The sequence below is a fragment of the Podarcis liolepis genome (genome assembly GCF_965112155.1).
Source record: "Podarcis liolepis genome assembly, chromosome: 1".
NCBI classification, from domain to species: domain Eukaryota; kingdom Metazoa; phylum Chordata; class Lepidosauria; order Squamata; family Lacertidae; genus Podarcis; species Podarcis liolepis.
This window is the reverse complement of record NC_139554.1, coordinates 35,655,597-35,672,469: the sequence shown is the minus strand read 5'-3', so window position 1 is coordinate 35,672,469 and position 16,873 is coordinate 35,655,597. Positions and strand designations below refer to the sequence as shown.

Sequence of the window (16,873 nt, the reverse complement as noted above, 5' to 3'; positions counted from 1 at the left end):
TAAACAGCTTAATATTGTCTTGTCATTTTGTTAATTTATTTGAGGACACTTAATTTTGTACAGTGTGGGAAAGAAAAAAGGTGGAACCATAGTTAATCTTCACCAGTTTAAAGTATTTCCTGTCTGAATGGAGCTATCACACCTCATAGAAACATACTATTTAGTGTTTTGCATTGTAGGTCTTGAGAAATAGGAGCTTGGATCCAAAGGCACACAAGTGAAGTTCTGCTTGCACAAGGGGAGATTCCCCACTGTTGCTTGTTTGTGTCCTGAAAGGCCATGCCAGAGCATGCCACAGAAGGAAAGATATGTCATAAACATCTTAAGAAGTGGCCTGTTGGGCTTCAGTTGGAAATGGAAACTGGCAAAAAATGGATTGCGACTTGATATTTAAGCCACAGTTGTATAAACCCTTAAGTTTAATATGGTATTCCAAACCATATAGTGCTATGTGTTGTGGATGTTCAGTTGAGCAGTTAGGCTCAGCACAGGCTCAGCATTGTAGGTCTTGAGAAATAGGAGCTTGGATCCAAAGGCACACAAGTGAAGTTCTGCTTGCACAAGGGGAGATTCCCCACTGTTGCTTGTTTGTGTCCTGAAAGGCCATGCCAGAGCATGCCACAGAAGGAAAGATATGTCATAAACATCTTAAGAAGTGGCCTGTTGGGCTTCAGTTGGAAATGGAAACTGGCAAAAAATGGATTGCGACTTGATATTTAAGCCACAGTTGTATAAACCCTTAAGTTTAATATGGTATTCCAAACCATATAGTGCTATGTGTTGTGGATGTTCAGTTGAGCAGTTAGGCTCAGCACAGGAAGAAACTGTATAATTGAGATTGCTTTTACTGGGCAAACACACACATGCACATGATATACACACACTATTTGCAGTTGCTATAAGATGTTTTCACTCTCTGAGCCCAGAGATGGTTCTAGTTTACAAAGTCCTTAGTGAAACAAAGTCCACGTAGCAAGTGCAAAGTCCAGTTTCTAACAGAATCCTGCAAGTGCCAGAGTTCTCCAAGCCCAGAAGTCTTGGAAGTTATCCAGCTTCCCTCAAGCGAGCTCTTCACAAAGTGTTCCACATTTTCACAGGATTGTTCCTATAGTCTTCTCCACGTTTCGCACAGATTCTCCTGTACTGTTCAACAATGAATGCTGTAATCTGAGATTGAGCCCTTTTCTACCTAGTGTTACCTGCTAGGTTGCCCAGCAACTTAGATAAGACAGTCATGAGATGCCTGCAGCTAGAGGGTGGGGGCATTTCTGCCTACTCTTGGACATTTAATTTACCCTTTATTGTTTTATTGTTTTCTTATTAAAAGAAGAAAATACTTACACTGAACCATAATATAGAAATTTACCAGTCTTTCCATGTATATATATATATATATCTAGGTAATATTCCATATATTACAAAGGAGCTTTTAAAAAAAAGGAATTTCAGAAAACAACACAATCAAAGATAGCCTCCCATATGTTGCTTAACTTTTTATCATGTTATATGAATTTGAGTGCAGAAAGATTTTAACAATGTTGAAAAGCTTGTTTGCTCTCTTTATTGAATAATTATAAATTAATATATTCAAAATTAGTTCTGTTACTAAGATTCTTTTGTTACAGGTATGATTTTATGTAGATATTATTAATTTTTTACTTTCATTAGTGACATACTTGGCTAAGAATGCTGTTGTTTTCTTGTAGCAAAAAAAGAAAACCAAGACATTTAATCCACCAACTCGTAGAAATTGGGAAAGTAATTACTTTGGAATGCCCCTGCAGGATCTGGTTACACCTGAAAAACCTATACCACTCTTTGTTGAGAAGTGTGTGGATTTCATTGAAGACACAGGTAGGACACAAGTTGGAGCATCAATAACATTTTACTATTTCTTGGTAGCTAACTATAAAAGTCTTGTTAGCTTCTCATCATTTTATACTATGTGGTAACAGAAATAACAAGTGTGTGCTGAGGACTGTATACTTTCACATATTTACCAAAGCAAACCCTTGAAGGATCAGTGCTTTTTAATTTGTTCATAAATATTGTAGAGTTGGGGTAAGTAATGTCGTAGCCAAGTTTGCTAATGCTACTGAATTGTCACTAAAACAATTTTAGGGTCACTAAAACAAAAATAAAGATCGTGGAGTGCTCCAAACTCAGGGAATGGGTGGTAAAATGGGAAATGCAATTTATTGTAAACAAGTGTAAAGTGATACATATCTGGACTTAAAAAACAACAACCCCTTAATTTCACATATACGCTCATGGGGTCTGAAATCATATTGACTCTGGACAGGACTTTGGGGTTAGAGTAGATAGCTTTATGAAGATGTTCACCCAGTGTGCAACAGATGTAAAAAATGACAAATTCGATGCTAGGGATCTTAGGAAAGGAATTGAAAATAAAACTGCCAATATAACAATGCTGTTGTGCAAACCTACTATGCGACTGTTTAGAATACTGTGTACAGTTCTAGTTGCCTCAACACAAACTGGATATTGTACATTTGGAAAAGGTTCAGAAAAGGCCAACCAAAATGATCAAGGGTTTGATTGGAGCAGCAGTGGGTAAAATTATGCATGGCGTAGGGAAAGTGGATAGAGAATATTAAATGCAGTACATTTCTTATGCAGTACATTATGGACATTAGCTCTACTGGGGGCAGTGATGGTCACCAGCGTGGATGACTTTAAAAGAGGATAAGACAAATTCATGAAAAATAACCTGAACTAAATCTGATACTTTTTGCCTCCACTATTGGTGGCAGTGTGCTTCTGTCCCACTTGTATGCTTCCCTTAGGCATCTGGTTGGCCACTGTGAGAGCAGGATGTTAAACTGGATGGGCCATGGGCCTCATCCAGCAGGATCGTCTAATGTTCTTATGACGCCTGGAATATGGAACTGGGAGGAGAGCAGATTTCTTCTACTCCTGTACATGCTGCTGATGGTCTTTTCTCTGTTGTCTTGTGGTCTCCTCTCCCTACCTGACTACATTTCCCTGACTTTACTCAGTTGGCCTCAACCACAGACTTAGGTTTGCTGAAAAAACTGAAATCTAACATACAGAAAAATCACTTTTAAAACATGTTGTTAATACAAATGTAAGCATGCAAGATTCCAACGAAACTTGAATTGGGATCTATAGGATTAGTGTGATTTCTATCTTCTGCCTACCTTTGTTCTAAAGTGCTATATAAAAGCTAAATAATGTGAAATGAAGAGATGTTACTGATGAACTTTTTGATCCTGCTCTGCATGCATTTCCATTGAAAAACAACAAAAATAATGCAATTCAGCCCCACTTCATGAAGCAGCAGCTTCCCCCACCCTTTGTGCTGCAGCCCAGATCTTTCCCGAGTATTCCCCAAAACCTAAGAAAGGCTCGGGGACGGACGGACATTATGCTAAAGTTGGAGAAGGGGTGGCAAGCCCCATTGCACAAACAGCATTCCCCTTTTGTGCAACCCTGCTTAATAAATTATATCAGTACTGTACAATGCCTTCAAGACTGAAGCAGGTGCTGCAGGTTTGAAAAAAATCAGCTGAAATAATCTTTTAAGTGGCTTAGATTTTGTTCCTTCCCAACCCCCATTTATTTCATATATAAACATTCAATACATTTATGGATACCAGTATACAGACCTACCTAGAAGTAAGTCTCATTGAACTCAATAGGACTTACTTCAGAGTAAACATGTATGGAGTTGTGATGTGAATGTCTACATCAAATTAAACAATACCTTCTCTAAGAATAACAGAGGCCAAAATGAACAAACTTAACATTCCTCTTTCAGTCACAGCTCATTCCATTGATTGTAAACCTTGGTAGGAAACTGTTTTAGGAAGTAAAGCAGACCCAGCATGTCTTGCCTTGTTGCCAGTAAAAGGGAATTGCTTCAATGACTCGTTTAATAAGTGTTGCTGAAATAGTTTCCTTTAGCTGGCAGTAAACCTGAGTACGCTGCATTGTGCACTCGTTAAATGTTACGTTTGAATAACTGAATGAGTGGGCAGCTCAACTATTTCTGTGTACAGGAGCAAAGATTGTACACTTGTTGTATGTAATATATTACACTACTCATAGGTAGCATGGTTTATACAGCCCAGGACTCAGTTTGTTGGCTTCTAGGCCTGAGCAAAAAGTAACCCAGTGATTCTAACAGTGTTCTGTAGGATCAGTTTTTATTTGGGATTAAGCTGTAGTCATCAATTGACCCAGGTGCTAATTTAGATTTTGAGAATTCAAGCTGCTTAGGTGCTGATCGCACTTTGTTGGTTTTGGACAAGATTTCCTTGCAAACTTTTTCAATATGATAGCATATACTAACTTATGTGGGGGACGCGGGTGGCGCTGTGGGTTAAACCACAGAGCCTAGGACTTGCTGATCAGAAGGTTGGCAGTTCGAATCCCCTTGACGGGGTGAGCTCCCGTTGCTCGGTCCCTGCTCCTGCCAACCTAGCAGTTCAAAAGCATGTCAAAGTGCAAGTAGATAAATAGGTACCGCTCTGGCAGGAAAGTAAGCGGTGTTTCCATGCGCTGCTCTGGTTCTCCAGAAGTGGCTTAGTCATGCTGGCCATATGACCTGGAAGCTGTACGCTGGCTCCCTCGGCCAATAAAGCGAGATGAGTGCTGCAACCCCAGAGTCAGTCACAACTGGACCTAATGGTCAGGGGTCCCTTTACCTTTACCTTTTTACTAACTTATGTAGCAGTGTTTTAACAGCAACCTTTATCTCCATTGTTTTATTTTTAAGTAGAGTCAGTAATTTTAATAACATTCAGAATGCATGAAAACTAGCATTTATATTATTACACTTGCAATAATAGCTAACGTTTAAATAGCTACCAATTCTGAAGTTTTCTAAGGATGATATACCAAGTAATGCATTCCATTTGTGGAAGAATTTAGTCTTGTTCAGTGGAATGCCCCCCATCTCCTTCCAATGCTAGGAGTTCCCTCCACTCTCAGGGGTTAGACTAGATGATCATTGGGATCCTTTCCAACTCTACAGTTCTGTAATACTGTGACTCAAATTAGAGGTTAACTATCTGGCAAACATTTTTATATCTGGAATATTTCACCTAGTAATTATTTAAGAAAAGTCTTTTTTAAAAAGCATCTTTTTATCTATCCTGTGTTCAGTTTTTGACAGCTTTTCTTCCCCATGAAGCTTGTATTTCCTTTTGTGATTCAGTGCATATGATATGTGTTGAGTTAGGAGCATTTGTAAAGTGAGGTGGCTTATTCTTTTAGTAGTTCTTCTAATTAATAGAATTTTTCAAAATGACGCATAACCAAATACAGTTAAACAAGACAAACAAAATCATTATAAACCAATACAACATGTTATTTGTGTACAAGGGAGAGAATGTGAAGTGTGGGGCAGAAAAGTTGGTGGTCCGGACCAACACGGTGCTCAGACATTTCAGATATCAGAAAATTTCCCATCTTATGTTTATAGAAGACCACTTTCTCATAGACACTATCTGTGACTTCTTCCAGTATTGAAGCATTAGACATTTAGCCACCATATTGTCTGTTTGTCAGGATCCAAAGGACTGGTACACATGATTCAGTAGAACATTAACATCTGTAATTTGCAAGGAGGTATCAAAAGCCATATTTATGTGGCTGCTGACCTCTGACCAAAAGACTGTGGCTTTAGGAGAAGACCAAATCATGTGACAAGAGTGTTGCTTGTGGGACATTGCAATGCCAGCACCTGTCAGTGCTAGTTAAGTTTTTGCTAAAAAGACTTTGTAGATTCCAGTAAATGCTGACAATTATTTTTTCTTGTATCAAACCTTTGACTAGGTTTATATGAGTGAGGGTGTGGGTGGGATTGAAGAAGTGAAGAGGGATTATGGGAATTCAGATCACATACATTGGCATGAGGGCTTATTCATAACAGTTGTTAAGATTATGTAAGATTATGTAATTATGTATGCATTTCCTTTTTTAATTGTGATTAAAATATAAAACTTTGTGAGAGCAAGTAGTAGTGCATGTTTCGTTTTTAAAAGAGTGATGATTAATCACACTATGAATTAGAATTAGCTTACTATTTTTACAACCATTGTTTACTCTGAAGTAATGCCCGCTGAATTGAAGCTGAGGGTTGCTTTCCTTAAAGCATTCTTAGGATTGCAAATAAACAAGAAATCACCCCATATTAATTGAAGAAATCAATAGTGCAAATCTTTTTTTAAGCCCTAGCCTGTTAGCTGCAGGCAACAAGGAATTACATGCAAATATGAAGATGGAGTTTCATACAGGCATAGAGTGCTCTAAGAGGGATGGAGTGTTCTATCTCTCATCTACATCTGGCATAATAACCAAATGGACCCCTCCTCTGTATCAGAATAGGAAGGCTGCTCTATAGCAGAGGCCGTCTAGTAAAGCATTCGGCAGGCTACTTGTTGAACTTATGTTCAAGAGTGTGATAGATATTTTAATACGAATTTTGCTTATGCTTAAATAATAACTTTTCGTTTGCAAAATATAACCATGTGACATTTGCTTTCCACCCCCAAAGGTCTATGTACTGAAGGTCTCTATCGTGTTAGTGGGAATAAAACTGATCAAGACAACATTCAGAAGCAATTTGATCAAGGTAATGGGAGATATGATGCATATCACAAATAATTTTTGGTCTATCAAACCCTGCAGTCTAATTTTTGCATTCCAAACAGATAATCATAGAAGCTGGAGAGTGTGCATTTGTATAGTTATATGAAGTACAAATTATGATTTGCGTGTTAATGTATTGAGAACATGCAGTGGTAAGCAGTGTGGTAATTGTATAATTTGTTCATTTACTGTTTAGATCAGTAGCCTGCTTTTCTACAAGTTGATTACAGTAAAGTTGATTACAGTAAAATTAGCCAATTCAATTTGAAAGTCACAATAATTTATCAAAAACAACAACATCTAAATAAAACCCCGCCCCTTCCGTTTCCTACTTGTTCCCCCAAAATTCTGAGTGGTTGATCTGTAACTGAGCTGTACAGGTAGTAAAGCATAATTTTACTGTAACAACTGTCAATTTGGTTCTAACAGTGAAGCGGATTCATTCTTTGGAAATGAGATTTCCAAACTTTCAGACAGGAGTTTTCCCCAGGCCTCTCAAAATGCCAGAAATTGGGCATGGAACCTTCTGCATTCAAACCATTGTTCTCTGTTACTGAGCTCAGAAGATTAGGAAGACTTTCTGCTTCCGAGTGCCTACAAAACTTAACATGACATTAGATTTGTTTTGAGCTTTATTTAAGTGTTTCAGTCAAAACTTCCACCCTTGAATATGGAGTGGGGCAGAGTTATTAGTTAATACAAATCATAGTTGGCCGTTGGGGACATTTAATTTGTGGACTCCTGATTTGATGAGTAAATCAGTAATTTATTCCAGATTTTCCATTTTACCAAAAAAATTTAATTATTTCATGTTGTCTCAAAACTTTGCACTTCTGCTAATGATGCACAGGTTTGTGGTTTAACTCTCCTGCAAATATGTGTATCCTAAATATTTTACTTTGCTGATGCAACAGTTCTGGTATAAAAAAAATTGTAACTTAGTGTCACATTTTGAAAAAGTGATTTTTTTTGTAATTTAGCACAAATATACTTTTTGTAATGCTTGCAAAGGAGAAGGTTTGAATTGGAGAGAAAGCAGTGCTTTAGTCCTGTATACTTTATTATTTATTTAAAAGTTATCCTATAACTTTGGAATATGTGGGTTCCTCCTCCTTAACCAGTTTTAAGTGTGAAGGTGGATGATGTGATAAATAATCCATTGCTACCTTAACACAAGGTTTTTCTTCTCAAGTACCAGGTTAGAGTTTACTTGCACAATAAATAAATTGTGTAACTTTGGAAATAAATTAGGCTAACATCCAGTGGTGTCCATGCCTCAGCAAATGAACTTCTGCTCATGTGATGGGAGTTAGTGTTCCTCTCTGCCTCCCTCCCATGCCCCCTCCCCACAAAATTAGATCCAGTAGGGTTGTGGAACAGCAATCTATATGCAAAGTACCATTGCTTAAGCAGATGTCTGCTTGCACAATGTTGGATTTCAGCCTTAGTCTGTACAGTTCTCTTGTGAGGAATAATCTTGGCTGCTGATAGCATGGTATAAGAATATATAGTCCCCATTCCTAACTGTGAAAGGGGATAAATTCTGATAATGCTGATTATGGTTGGTGTGTGAGTGTATAAAATCCCAGGGCAGTCTGTCATTTTCATAACATCTGAATAGATGATTTATAATATTGATAATTATGATCAGTGCTTATGGCAGACAAGTCTACAATAGCCCATTATTCCAGGGTAATTTAAATTGAGTGGTCAATGGCTGATTTGTATTTATAGTTCAGTACGTCATTTTTAGAAATGTGTAGTTATGGCTCTCATTAATAAAATACTGTTTTGTGTTGTTTTACAGATCATAATATCAGTCTGGAATCTATGGATGTGACAGTAAATGCTGTGGCAGGAGCTCTGAAAGCTTTCTTTGCAGATCTACCAGATCCTTTAATTCCTTATTCACTACATCCAGAATTAGTTGAAGCATCAAGTAAGCAATTCTTTTTTTTTCTTTTGTGGCACATAGAAGTCAGGAGATTTATTTTTGCTGATTTCTATTCGCTTGGCAGCCTTCCAAGCCATCTTCCATGTTGTTCCAAAGGCCCCCACTCCACTGCAGAGCAGATTTTTTACTTCTGTGGGTGCAAGTAGCTCATGAGGGAAACAAAAATTGGTTAAAATTGTCTTTCCATTAGCAGGAGTGTTCAGTGAGTGGAACCCACTCCCAGTCTTCTGGAATATATTTTGTTTCTGAATATCTTTGGAAAATTCCAATAAATAGGAAAATCTGCTTATAGTGATAAATATTGAAGTAAAATTCATTGGTGATAGTTGTCTGTCTATTATGGCTACATAACACATAGTTGCTGCACTTCAGAAAACCATAAGCATGTAACATTCCCAGCTGTCTTCTCTGAAAAGCAAAGATTGGTGCTTGTGAATATATGTGAAAACTTCTGCCACCCATGCAAAAAACCATGCATGCTGTTTAAAAGCACAGATCTTTGCCATTTTATAGCTAAATGTAGAATTACATGAGGAAGCAACATCCTTTATAACTTACTGCTGACTTCACTTTCCAGGGATTTTACTGAAAACAAGAGTTAGTAAAACGCATCCTACTAAAGCATTTAAAAATATTGCTAGCAGCTCTTCCACAAAGCTGAATTTTACAGTTCCCTGTAATTTATCTGTAAAGATAACTTATGCCGCCATTTTATAATAGTGAGTGTGGTAATTAGAGAGATTTCTAATAGGTTTTGTAGTGTTTATCATCTGAACAAATTAATACATTCATCTATGAATAAGAATCACATTTGTGGAACTTTCCACTGTGAATAAGTGTTCTAAAATTCTGTACACATAGTTTCAAACTTTATGAAACTTGCCTGCCCCCTTGCCTGGATATACTCACAAAAACCTATCAACATTATTTGGAGTACCAGTTGAGCATCTTCTTTCTCAGCCCCACCAATCCCTAGGCAAGAACCCAGGTTGCTACCTGCATTTGAGAATCCACTCGCTTGTCTATATGCTTGTTCTCTAAAAAATATGCTGTAAGAATATTTTGTGGCTTCAGTACTGCCTTCCTATAAATCAATAAAAGCATTTAATACATGTTCATTCATGCATTTGTAATCTCAAGATTGACTACTGTAATGCTCTTTATGTGGGACTATCCTTGTATCTTTTACAGAAGCTGCAGCTAGTGCAGAATGTAGCAGCCAGACTGCACACAGGAGGAGGCAATTGGCAACATGTTACCCAGTTGCTGAGAGAGCTGCACTGGTTGCCAGTTTGCTACTGGGCCAGGTTCAGAGTTCTTGTGTTAATGCACAAAACCCCAAACAACTTGGGCCCAAAATACTTTTAAGGACCTATAATGTGGCAGGCCCTGTACTGTCAAACTCCCTGCCAGTACAGATTCAACAGGAATCATTCCTGCCTTTATTTAAGAAATCACCTAAAAACAGTGTTGTTTAGTAGATATGCCTTTGAAAAGTGAATTTATTTTACAGCAACCAGTACTTAAGGATTTTTAAAACGTTTTATTGATATTTTTATTTCATTGTATCTTCTGTATGGTGTACACTGCTTTGCTGTGTTTTTAGAAGTCTCTGAGAGAGGGACTCTACTTTTGAGCATTTTCAAATTGAAACAGTCCCTAGCATTTTTTGCTGCCTCTCTTTCTCTCTCAACTCTCTCAAAATTAGCCTATACAATGGTATCTCAGTTTATGAACTTAATCCGTTCCGGAAGTCGGTTCTTAAACTGAAACCGTTCTTAAACCGAGGCGCGCTTCCCCTAATGAGGCCTCCTGCTGCTGGTGCCCTTCCACTATTTGGCTTCCGTTCATAGACCAAGGTAAAGTTCACTAACCGGAACACTATTTCTGGTTTTGCAGAGCTCATATACCAAATAGTTCGTAAATAGGGCTGTTCTTAAACCGAGGTACCACTGTATGAGGAAGGAGGGTGAGAAGCTGACAGCACAGAATACTTGATCAACAGAGGGCCATTGTTTAACTTCACAGTTTTGTTAATACTGTTCACATTCAAAGCCTTTTTCAATATTTGGCAAAAAAAATCCTTTCTTCTGCAGAAATCCTTGATAAAACAGAGAGGCTCTATGAATTAAAAGAAATTGTGAAGAAATTCCATCCAGTGAACTACGATGTCTTCAGATATGTAATAACTCATCTGAACAGGTATTTGTTTTTCAAATTATCCATTTAAATGATTGGTAATAGAATTTAGGCTGCAATCCTATACACATATACCTTGTTGTGAATCCCATTGGCCTTAGCATACCTTACTTTTGACTATACATGCAGAGGATTTCACTGTTTGTTAATATTTATAAGGAATAGTTAGTTATACCATTTTGCCCTGTTTAAACTGCTGTTCTGTGATATGTACAATGGTATTTATGCCAATGACACCCATGACCACATGCAACATTGGTTTGAAAACTGATAACGCCACTAGAAAGCTTTGTCTGCAGTATTCCTTTAACACATTGTTAGTGTCTAGTGTTCTGTATGGATGTATGTGGATGCATATTGTAGTAAGTAAATGTTACTTCTATTTTTGAGCTATGGGTTTTGATGGGTAAACTTAACATGCATGATAAAAACATTCCCATGTTTTATTAACACCAACCCATTCTTTCTGGGTAGATGTTAATAGATCTCTGCGATCTAGCAATCCATGCAGATACAAAGCAGATCCATGGAGTTCTTGTATAAAACTGTATGTGGTAGTAATGTTCACTTGGGGAGAATGGGTGTGGGTAGACACAAGTCCAAGACTAATTCTCTTTCATCCTGCATTCTGGATGTAATGTTTAACCAGATCCTATATCTAAAAGTTGCTGTTGCTGGATGTTTTAAAGAAATTGTGTGGAGTATTTTTAAATGCACTTACTTTTATCTTCTTAATTTTGATTTATGAACGATTAATGCTTTCAACATTTTTATTCTTGTTGTAGGGTTAGTCAACAAAGCAGAACCAATCTTATGACTGCAGATAACTTATCTATCTGTTTCTGGCCAACATTAATGAGACCTGATTTTGAAAACAGAGAGTTTCTATCAACCACCAAGATCCTTCAATCCGTAATAGAGACATTCATTCAACAGTGCCAGTTTTTCTTCTATAATGGAGAAATTTTAGAAACCTCTGACAGTGTGGCACACCAGCCTCCACCTTCCAACCCAGTGCAGATGGTGGATCCCATCATACCACTACAGTTACCGCCACCTCTACAACCTCAGTTGATACAACCCCAGTTGCAAGCAGATCCTCTTGGGATTATTTAAATATAACAACTGATAGCAAAAAGAAGATGATTGTAGGCAGCTTGGCATTGGATAGAAAAGGAAAACTAGACATGCATGTTTCAAGATACAAAAGCAACGATAGTACTTATGACAACATCTGGATTCAAGCTCAGACCTTTCTGTTATAGTCATACTATACTCCTTGTTTCTTAAACACTGCAGGTCAAAATTATCTGATTAGCATGACTGGAGCGGTTTAATTTAAAAAAACAGAACCAGAAATAACTAAAGTGCAAAGCTGCTGTTGCATGAACATTTATTGCAATCACTATCATTCCTGTGACAGTTTGTCACAATATATTGTGAATAAAACTTTTCTATAGAAATGTAATGATTAAATAAATCATTTATGGAACATTCAATGCTTACAGCCTGCTTTAGGGCTGTTTTTGTTATTTAATGTCCTTTTTTCCTGGCAGTTTCATTCCCATTTAACCCTTTGCTGTGGACAGCTAAAATAGAGTTGTATCTTATTTGTAAATTTCAAACTACTTCTGCTACAGTACAATTTGTTTCAGAAAGAACATAAGCTGTACTGTTATAAATACCACACTCTTGTACCTTCCATTTCTCTTCAAGAAACCTGTGGACATTTTTGTTTGAGGGGTTGATAAAATTATTTTTTCTTACAGCACAATACCAAGGACATGCTTATTGTAAAAGTGAGTTTAACCATTGTGCAAAAATGTTGCTATTACCTATTTTTCCCTTATTTTGTAATACTGTTAATTCTGTAAACAGCTGCATGTTTGAAAGATCATTGATGGTCTTGTAAACCTAATCTAATATATTTTAGAAATTTTAATTTTTCCCATTGGGAATTCATCTAGTATATAGAAAATAGTTTGACATTTTCATATAAGGCTATATAACTTTTCATACATAAATGAAAATTTTGTTGTAGTGTAAACTTGCTAAACCAAACGATTTAGGACTTAAATTTAACATATACGCTATATATATTTTTCTGTGGCCCTTTAAAGGTATAAAAAAGCATTGCTAATATATAGCAATAAATACTTTGGGTACTGAAGCATCTTAATATGTACATAAAATGATACTTGTATTCATGTGGTTTTCTTTCTGTGATCTGTTGTACTAAAATTCAAAATTACTGTTTTTGCACCATTTTAAAATTATTTTTCTTTTACATTGGTACAAGTTTTGCTGTAAAAGAATGCTGCTTAATTTAAACATCCTTGGTTAATCTTTGGTGTTCAGTAAATGTGATAGAAGGCTAATTATCATGCAACAAATTATTGCAGATCCTAAAATTATTTTTTGAGTTTCTTTCTTGCTCAAAAAATCAACAACCCCTGATTTCTTCAGCTGCTGAGATATCTTGAGTAGATGGGAAAACCTTGTAGACACTATTGTAATTTTCATTCAGTTTGCTATCTAATATAGCAAGTAGAACAATTTTGAATTTCAACCTTCTTAAGAATTGATCTGCATTTTCATTTTAAGAATTAAGTTTCTTAAGAGTTTTGCTCCATTTCTCAAAAATAAAAATTGCCTTTTTCAATTGTTATGTCCTAGGTATTGTACTTCCAATTATGACTTGGCTTATCATTCTAGCTAAGATTCCTTAAACAGGCTGCTGTTAAGTATTTGTATATTATAAATTATCTTGATATTTGTGTTATATTCTTGCAACTATCTTTTTTAAATAACAACCACAAAAACCCCCTATTCAAATTCAAAGCACACAGGATATAAATACAAGAATAAAATTTCGTCCTATAAACGTAGTAGCATTAACTTGTTTTACATTACATCTGTTGTCTAAATAGCTTTTATTTATAGCTATCAGTTTAACATAGGCATGTTAAGAAAAAAAATTAAACTTCAAGAGTTTTATAAACTGTTTCTAGGTTGCTAAAGAATTTATTTTTCTACTATAGATGGTTTAAACAAAAGCATCAAACTGTACAGAAAAAGCTTATTTCTATTTCAAGTAGGCTTACATTTTTCATTCATATCCATTTAAAGAATTTGTCTAACAGAATGAGAGTTGAGATTCGTTTTTCCACTTAGAATTCAATTTTTTTGTAAGCTAGTGTATTTTAGTTCACCGTGTTGATAAACTATTTTATTACCTATCAGATAGGTTTGCAGAACTTGTTTTCAAGTCGTTATAGACAACTATTTGAAACAACCTATTTTTGTTAGGAATTTCTGCTTATCCTATAACCAGTTAGATTGCTGTTCTTTAGTTGGCCTAGAATATGATCCACCGTCATGGCTGTCACATCAAAGCAGCCTTTCACAACCTTGTGCCTGCCAGGATGTTTTGGGTTCCAGTTTCCATCAACTCCATCCAGCACGATGAGGGATGGTGCGCGCTCGCTGTAGTCCAAAATACCTGCAGGGCATTGGGGTGGAGAAGGCAGCCTTACAGCAATGCACAGGGCATACAACAATGCACAAGTATGTCTGTATCTGCATATCCCATAATCTGAAGGCAACTTTAGCACTCCCTGCTGCTATGTAAAACTCAATGGTGCCCCTAGGTTGCAAGCTTTGTTAACACTTCAGAAAATACTTGCATGTGTCACCTACTTGCTCCTTCTGTGATCTTTACGTTGAAATTAAAGCACTACAGATGCTACTCAGAAGGCTTTCAGCAACCCACTTTTCTTTTGCCTGTCGTTTTTTTGCTTTAGCAGCTTTTCATACACACATACCCGCTTAAAACATTTGGTTGTTAAGTGAAAACAGGAGGCAAATCAGACACACGTGGTCTTTGGAGGCCAAGTGCCCCTCATAATCTGTGAGAATCCTATGCATGTCATAGATGTTACAAACAGCTGTCCTACACAGAATGATTACTCATCCCGCAGTTTGGCTTGCTCATTTTGGCTAGTGAAACAATCCTTTATCGCTTACTCCCTGCCCCCATGTTTCAGGTCCTAGACAATTTGTTGATATTGTGAATTTGGTCAGTTACAGTAATGTGAACAGTGCTCAACAGTTGTCAGTTTGATTTCCTCATGCTTCATACTGACCTTTGTTATTTTCTGTGTGTTTCTGAAATAAACAGTTTGGGCTGCAGTCCTTGGCACAGTTGTGCTTGAGCAAATTCCATTGAGAATCAGTGACATGGATTATAGCCTTAGTCTATGATCCTGAGCTTAGTTACTAGGGAGTCAGGCCCATTGAAGTTGGTGGGACTTATTTCTAAATAGCTGTGCTTAGCATCATTCTGTTGTGTGTCTAATGCGTATTTGAACATTTTATGAGTATGTTTAGTCTCACACATAATACATTATAAGTGGTATTTTATATTAAATGATGTTTTACAGATTATTTTTACATTACACTCAACTTTAAGGATTTTAACATAGTGTAAATAGGTATACAACTTTAATGAAGAGCAACAATTTTTCTCATTGTATGTTTTCTGCATTACTTGAATACTGGTCGCTAGAAACTACCATTGACTTGTTTATTTTTGAGGTACTGGAGTTTAGTTTCTAATCTCTCTTTAAAATGGTAAAGAAATGAACTAATTGGAGAACTTTAAAAATTAGGCCTTAGCTTCCATTGTGATTTTTTTTTTTTTACAGTAACTGTGATGCTATATCAGCTGAATATATATATACTTTTAAAGTTCTTTATAATTCATGTAATCTTGTCACACCACCTACAGAATGCTACAGTGAATTAAATATCGGTGAAGCTTATCTGTATGCAGAATGCAATGAATAAAACATTAAGATGCCTACTGTGTATAATGTTTAGTTGCATATTCAACTTCTGAAGGGCAAACAATGGTGAAATTCTGCAATGGGTGTTTTTGAAATTTACTTTTAACAAATTGTAAAGCATTAGTTTTAGGCTACCATATTTAAATGTAGTATGACAATTTGGGAGAGAGGAACATCTACTTTTTAATATAGATGAGCAAGATTTATATGTACATTGATGAAGAGGAGAACACAGTGGAGTGGATCCAGACTTGCCCTTCCACAAATAAAAGCATTTGAGATCTAGTGGATCTTCCTGCCGCTGGAGGAAAGGGGCTGCTTTTTGTGAAATCACTTCCTTATAGCAGCTATCAGCACCATCTCACATACTTTCTTGAGTGTTCCCCAACCCTCCATAGCAGGCTTTTGGCAGATAGAAGGCCCCTGCAGAACAGCCAGAAAATAGCATTTGACCCACAGAAACACCTGTTTGGCTCTATGCAAGTCTGGATCCAACCCAATAGGTTACAGGCTAAATATGATTTATTTTTGGTTATATGCTACCCTGATAACTTGTTGAAAAAACATGACAGACATAAATCCTTTAAATTTGCCATTCTTGTTAACTAAGATAGGACTTCTATGCATGTGTTTCTTACACTTCTACTGAAACTTCACATTGCTGAAGATTTGTTTTCTGTTAAGGCTGCAATATGTGAGGCGCCCATCAAAAAGAAATTATTTCCACTCATTTAATTTTAATTCGTGAAATAACCATGATACAAAAATCAGCAGACTTTTGAAGATAATTTGACTTTTATAATTGAATTTTTTATACACAAAGCAAGTAGTGGCTCCATTGATAGATACGTAAACCAAAAATGTCATTTTTTAAATTTGTCGTTGGAGCTCATGGGCTTATAAGCTTTTGCATGTTTGGCCACTATTTATTTATTTTTCTCTGGCATTCTGTGTTAGCCTAACTCATGCTATTTCCCCCAAATTTTCATGGCAGAAATGCACTTGTCTTGGGCAGCTTTCCCTTCTCTGGACTTAGGAAACTGCAAATTGACATTGGCTGGAATAGGGAGGGCTGTCCCTTCAAATCTGACCTACCCTCTTTGTCTTTTTGAGTAGGAAAATCAGTCTCAAGTTCCCTAGTTATTACTTTCGCTGGGTTATTACTTTGTGTTTGGTACCCTCAGTCATATTATGTAATATCAAAAGTTCACTCATCTGAATGGACAGAAGGAAT

The 16,873-nt window shown here is 36.6% G+C and overlaps 1 protein-coding gene across 2 annotated transcripts in view; it reads left to right on the top strand.

Moving 5' to 3' along the window:
- ARHGAP5 (Rho GTPase activating protein 5) overlaps positions 1 to 15,654 on the top strand; it is a 39,673-nt gene extending 24,019 nt beyond the window's left edge. For both annotated transcript variants that reach the window (XM_083506090.1, XM_083506089.1), the window contains exons 3-7: positions 1,707 to 1,854; positions 6,545 to 6,622; positions 8,447 to 8,578; positions 10,690 to 10,795; positions 11,578 to 15,654. In XM_083506090.1, the coding sequence (XP_083362216.1) occupies positions 1,707 to 1,854; positions 6,545 to 6,622; positions 8,447 to 8,578; positions 10,690 to 10,795; positions 11,578 to 11,908 (795 nt within the window). In that variant the 3' untranslated portion in view covers positions 11,909 to 15,654. The remainder of the gene's footprint in view (positions 1 to 1,706; positions 1,855 to 6,544; positions 6,623 to 8,446; positions 8,579 to 10,689; positions 10,796 to 11,577) is intronic.
- The last annotated feature ends 1,219 nt before the right edge of the window (positions 15,655 to 16,873 follow it).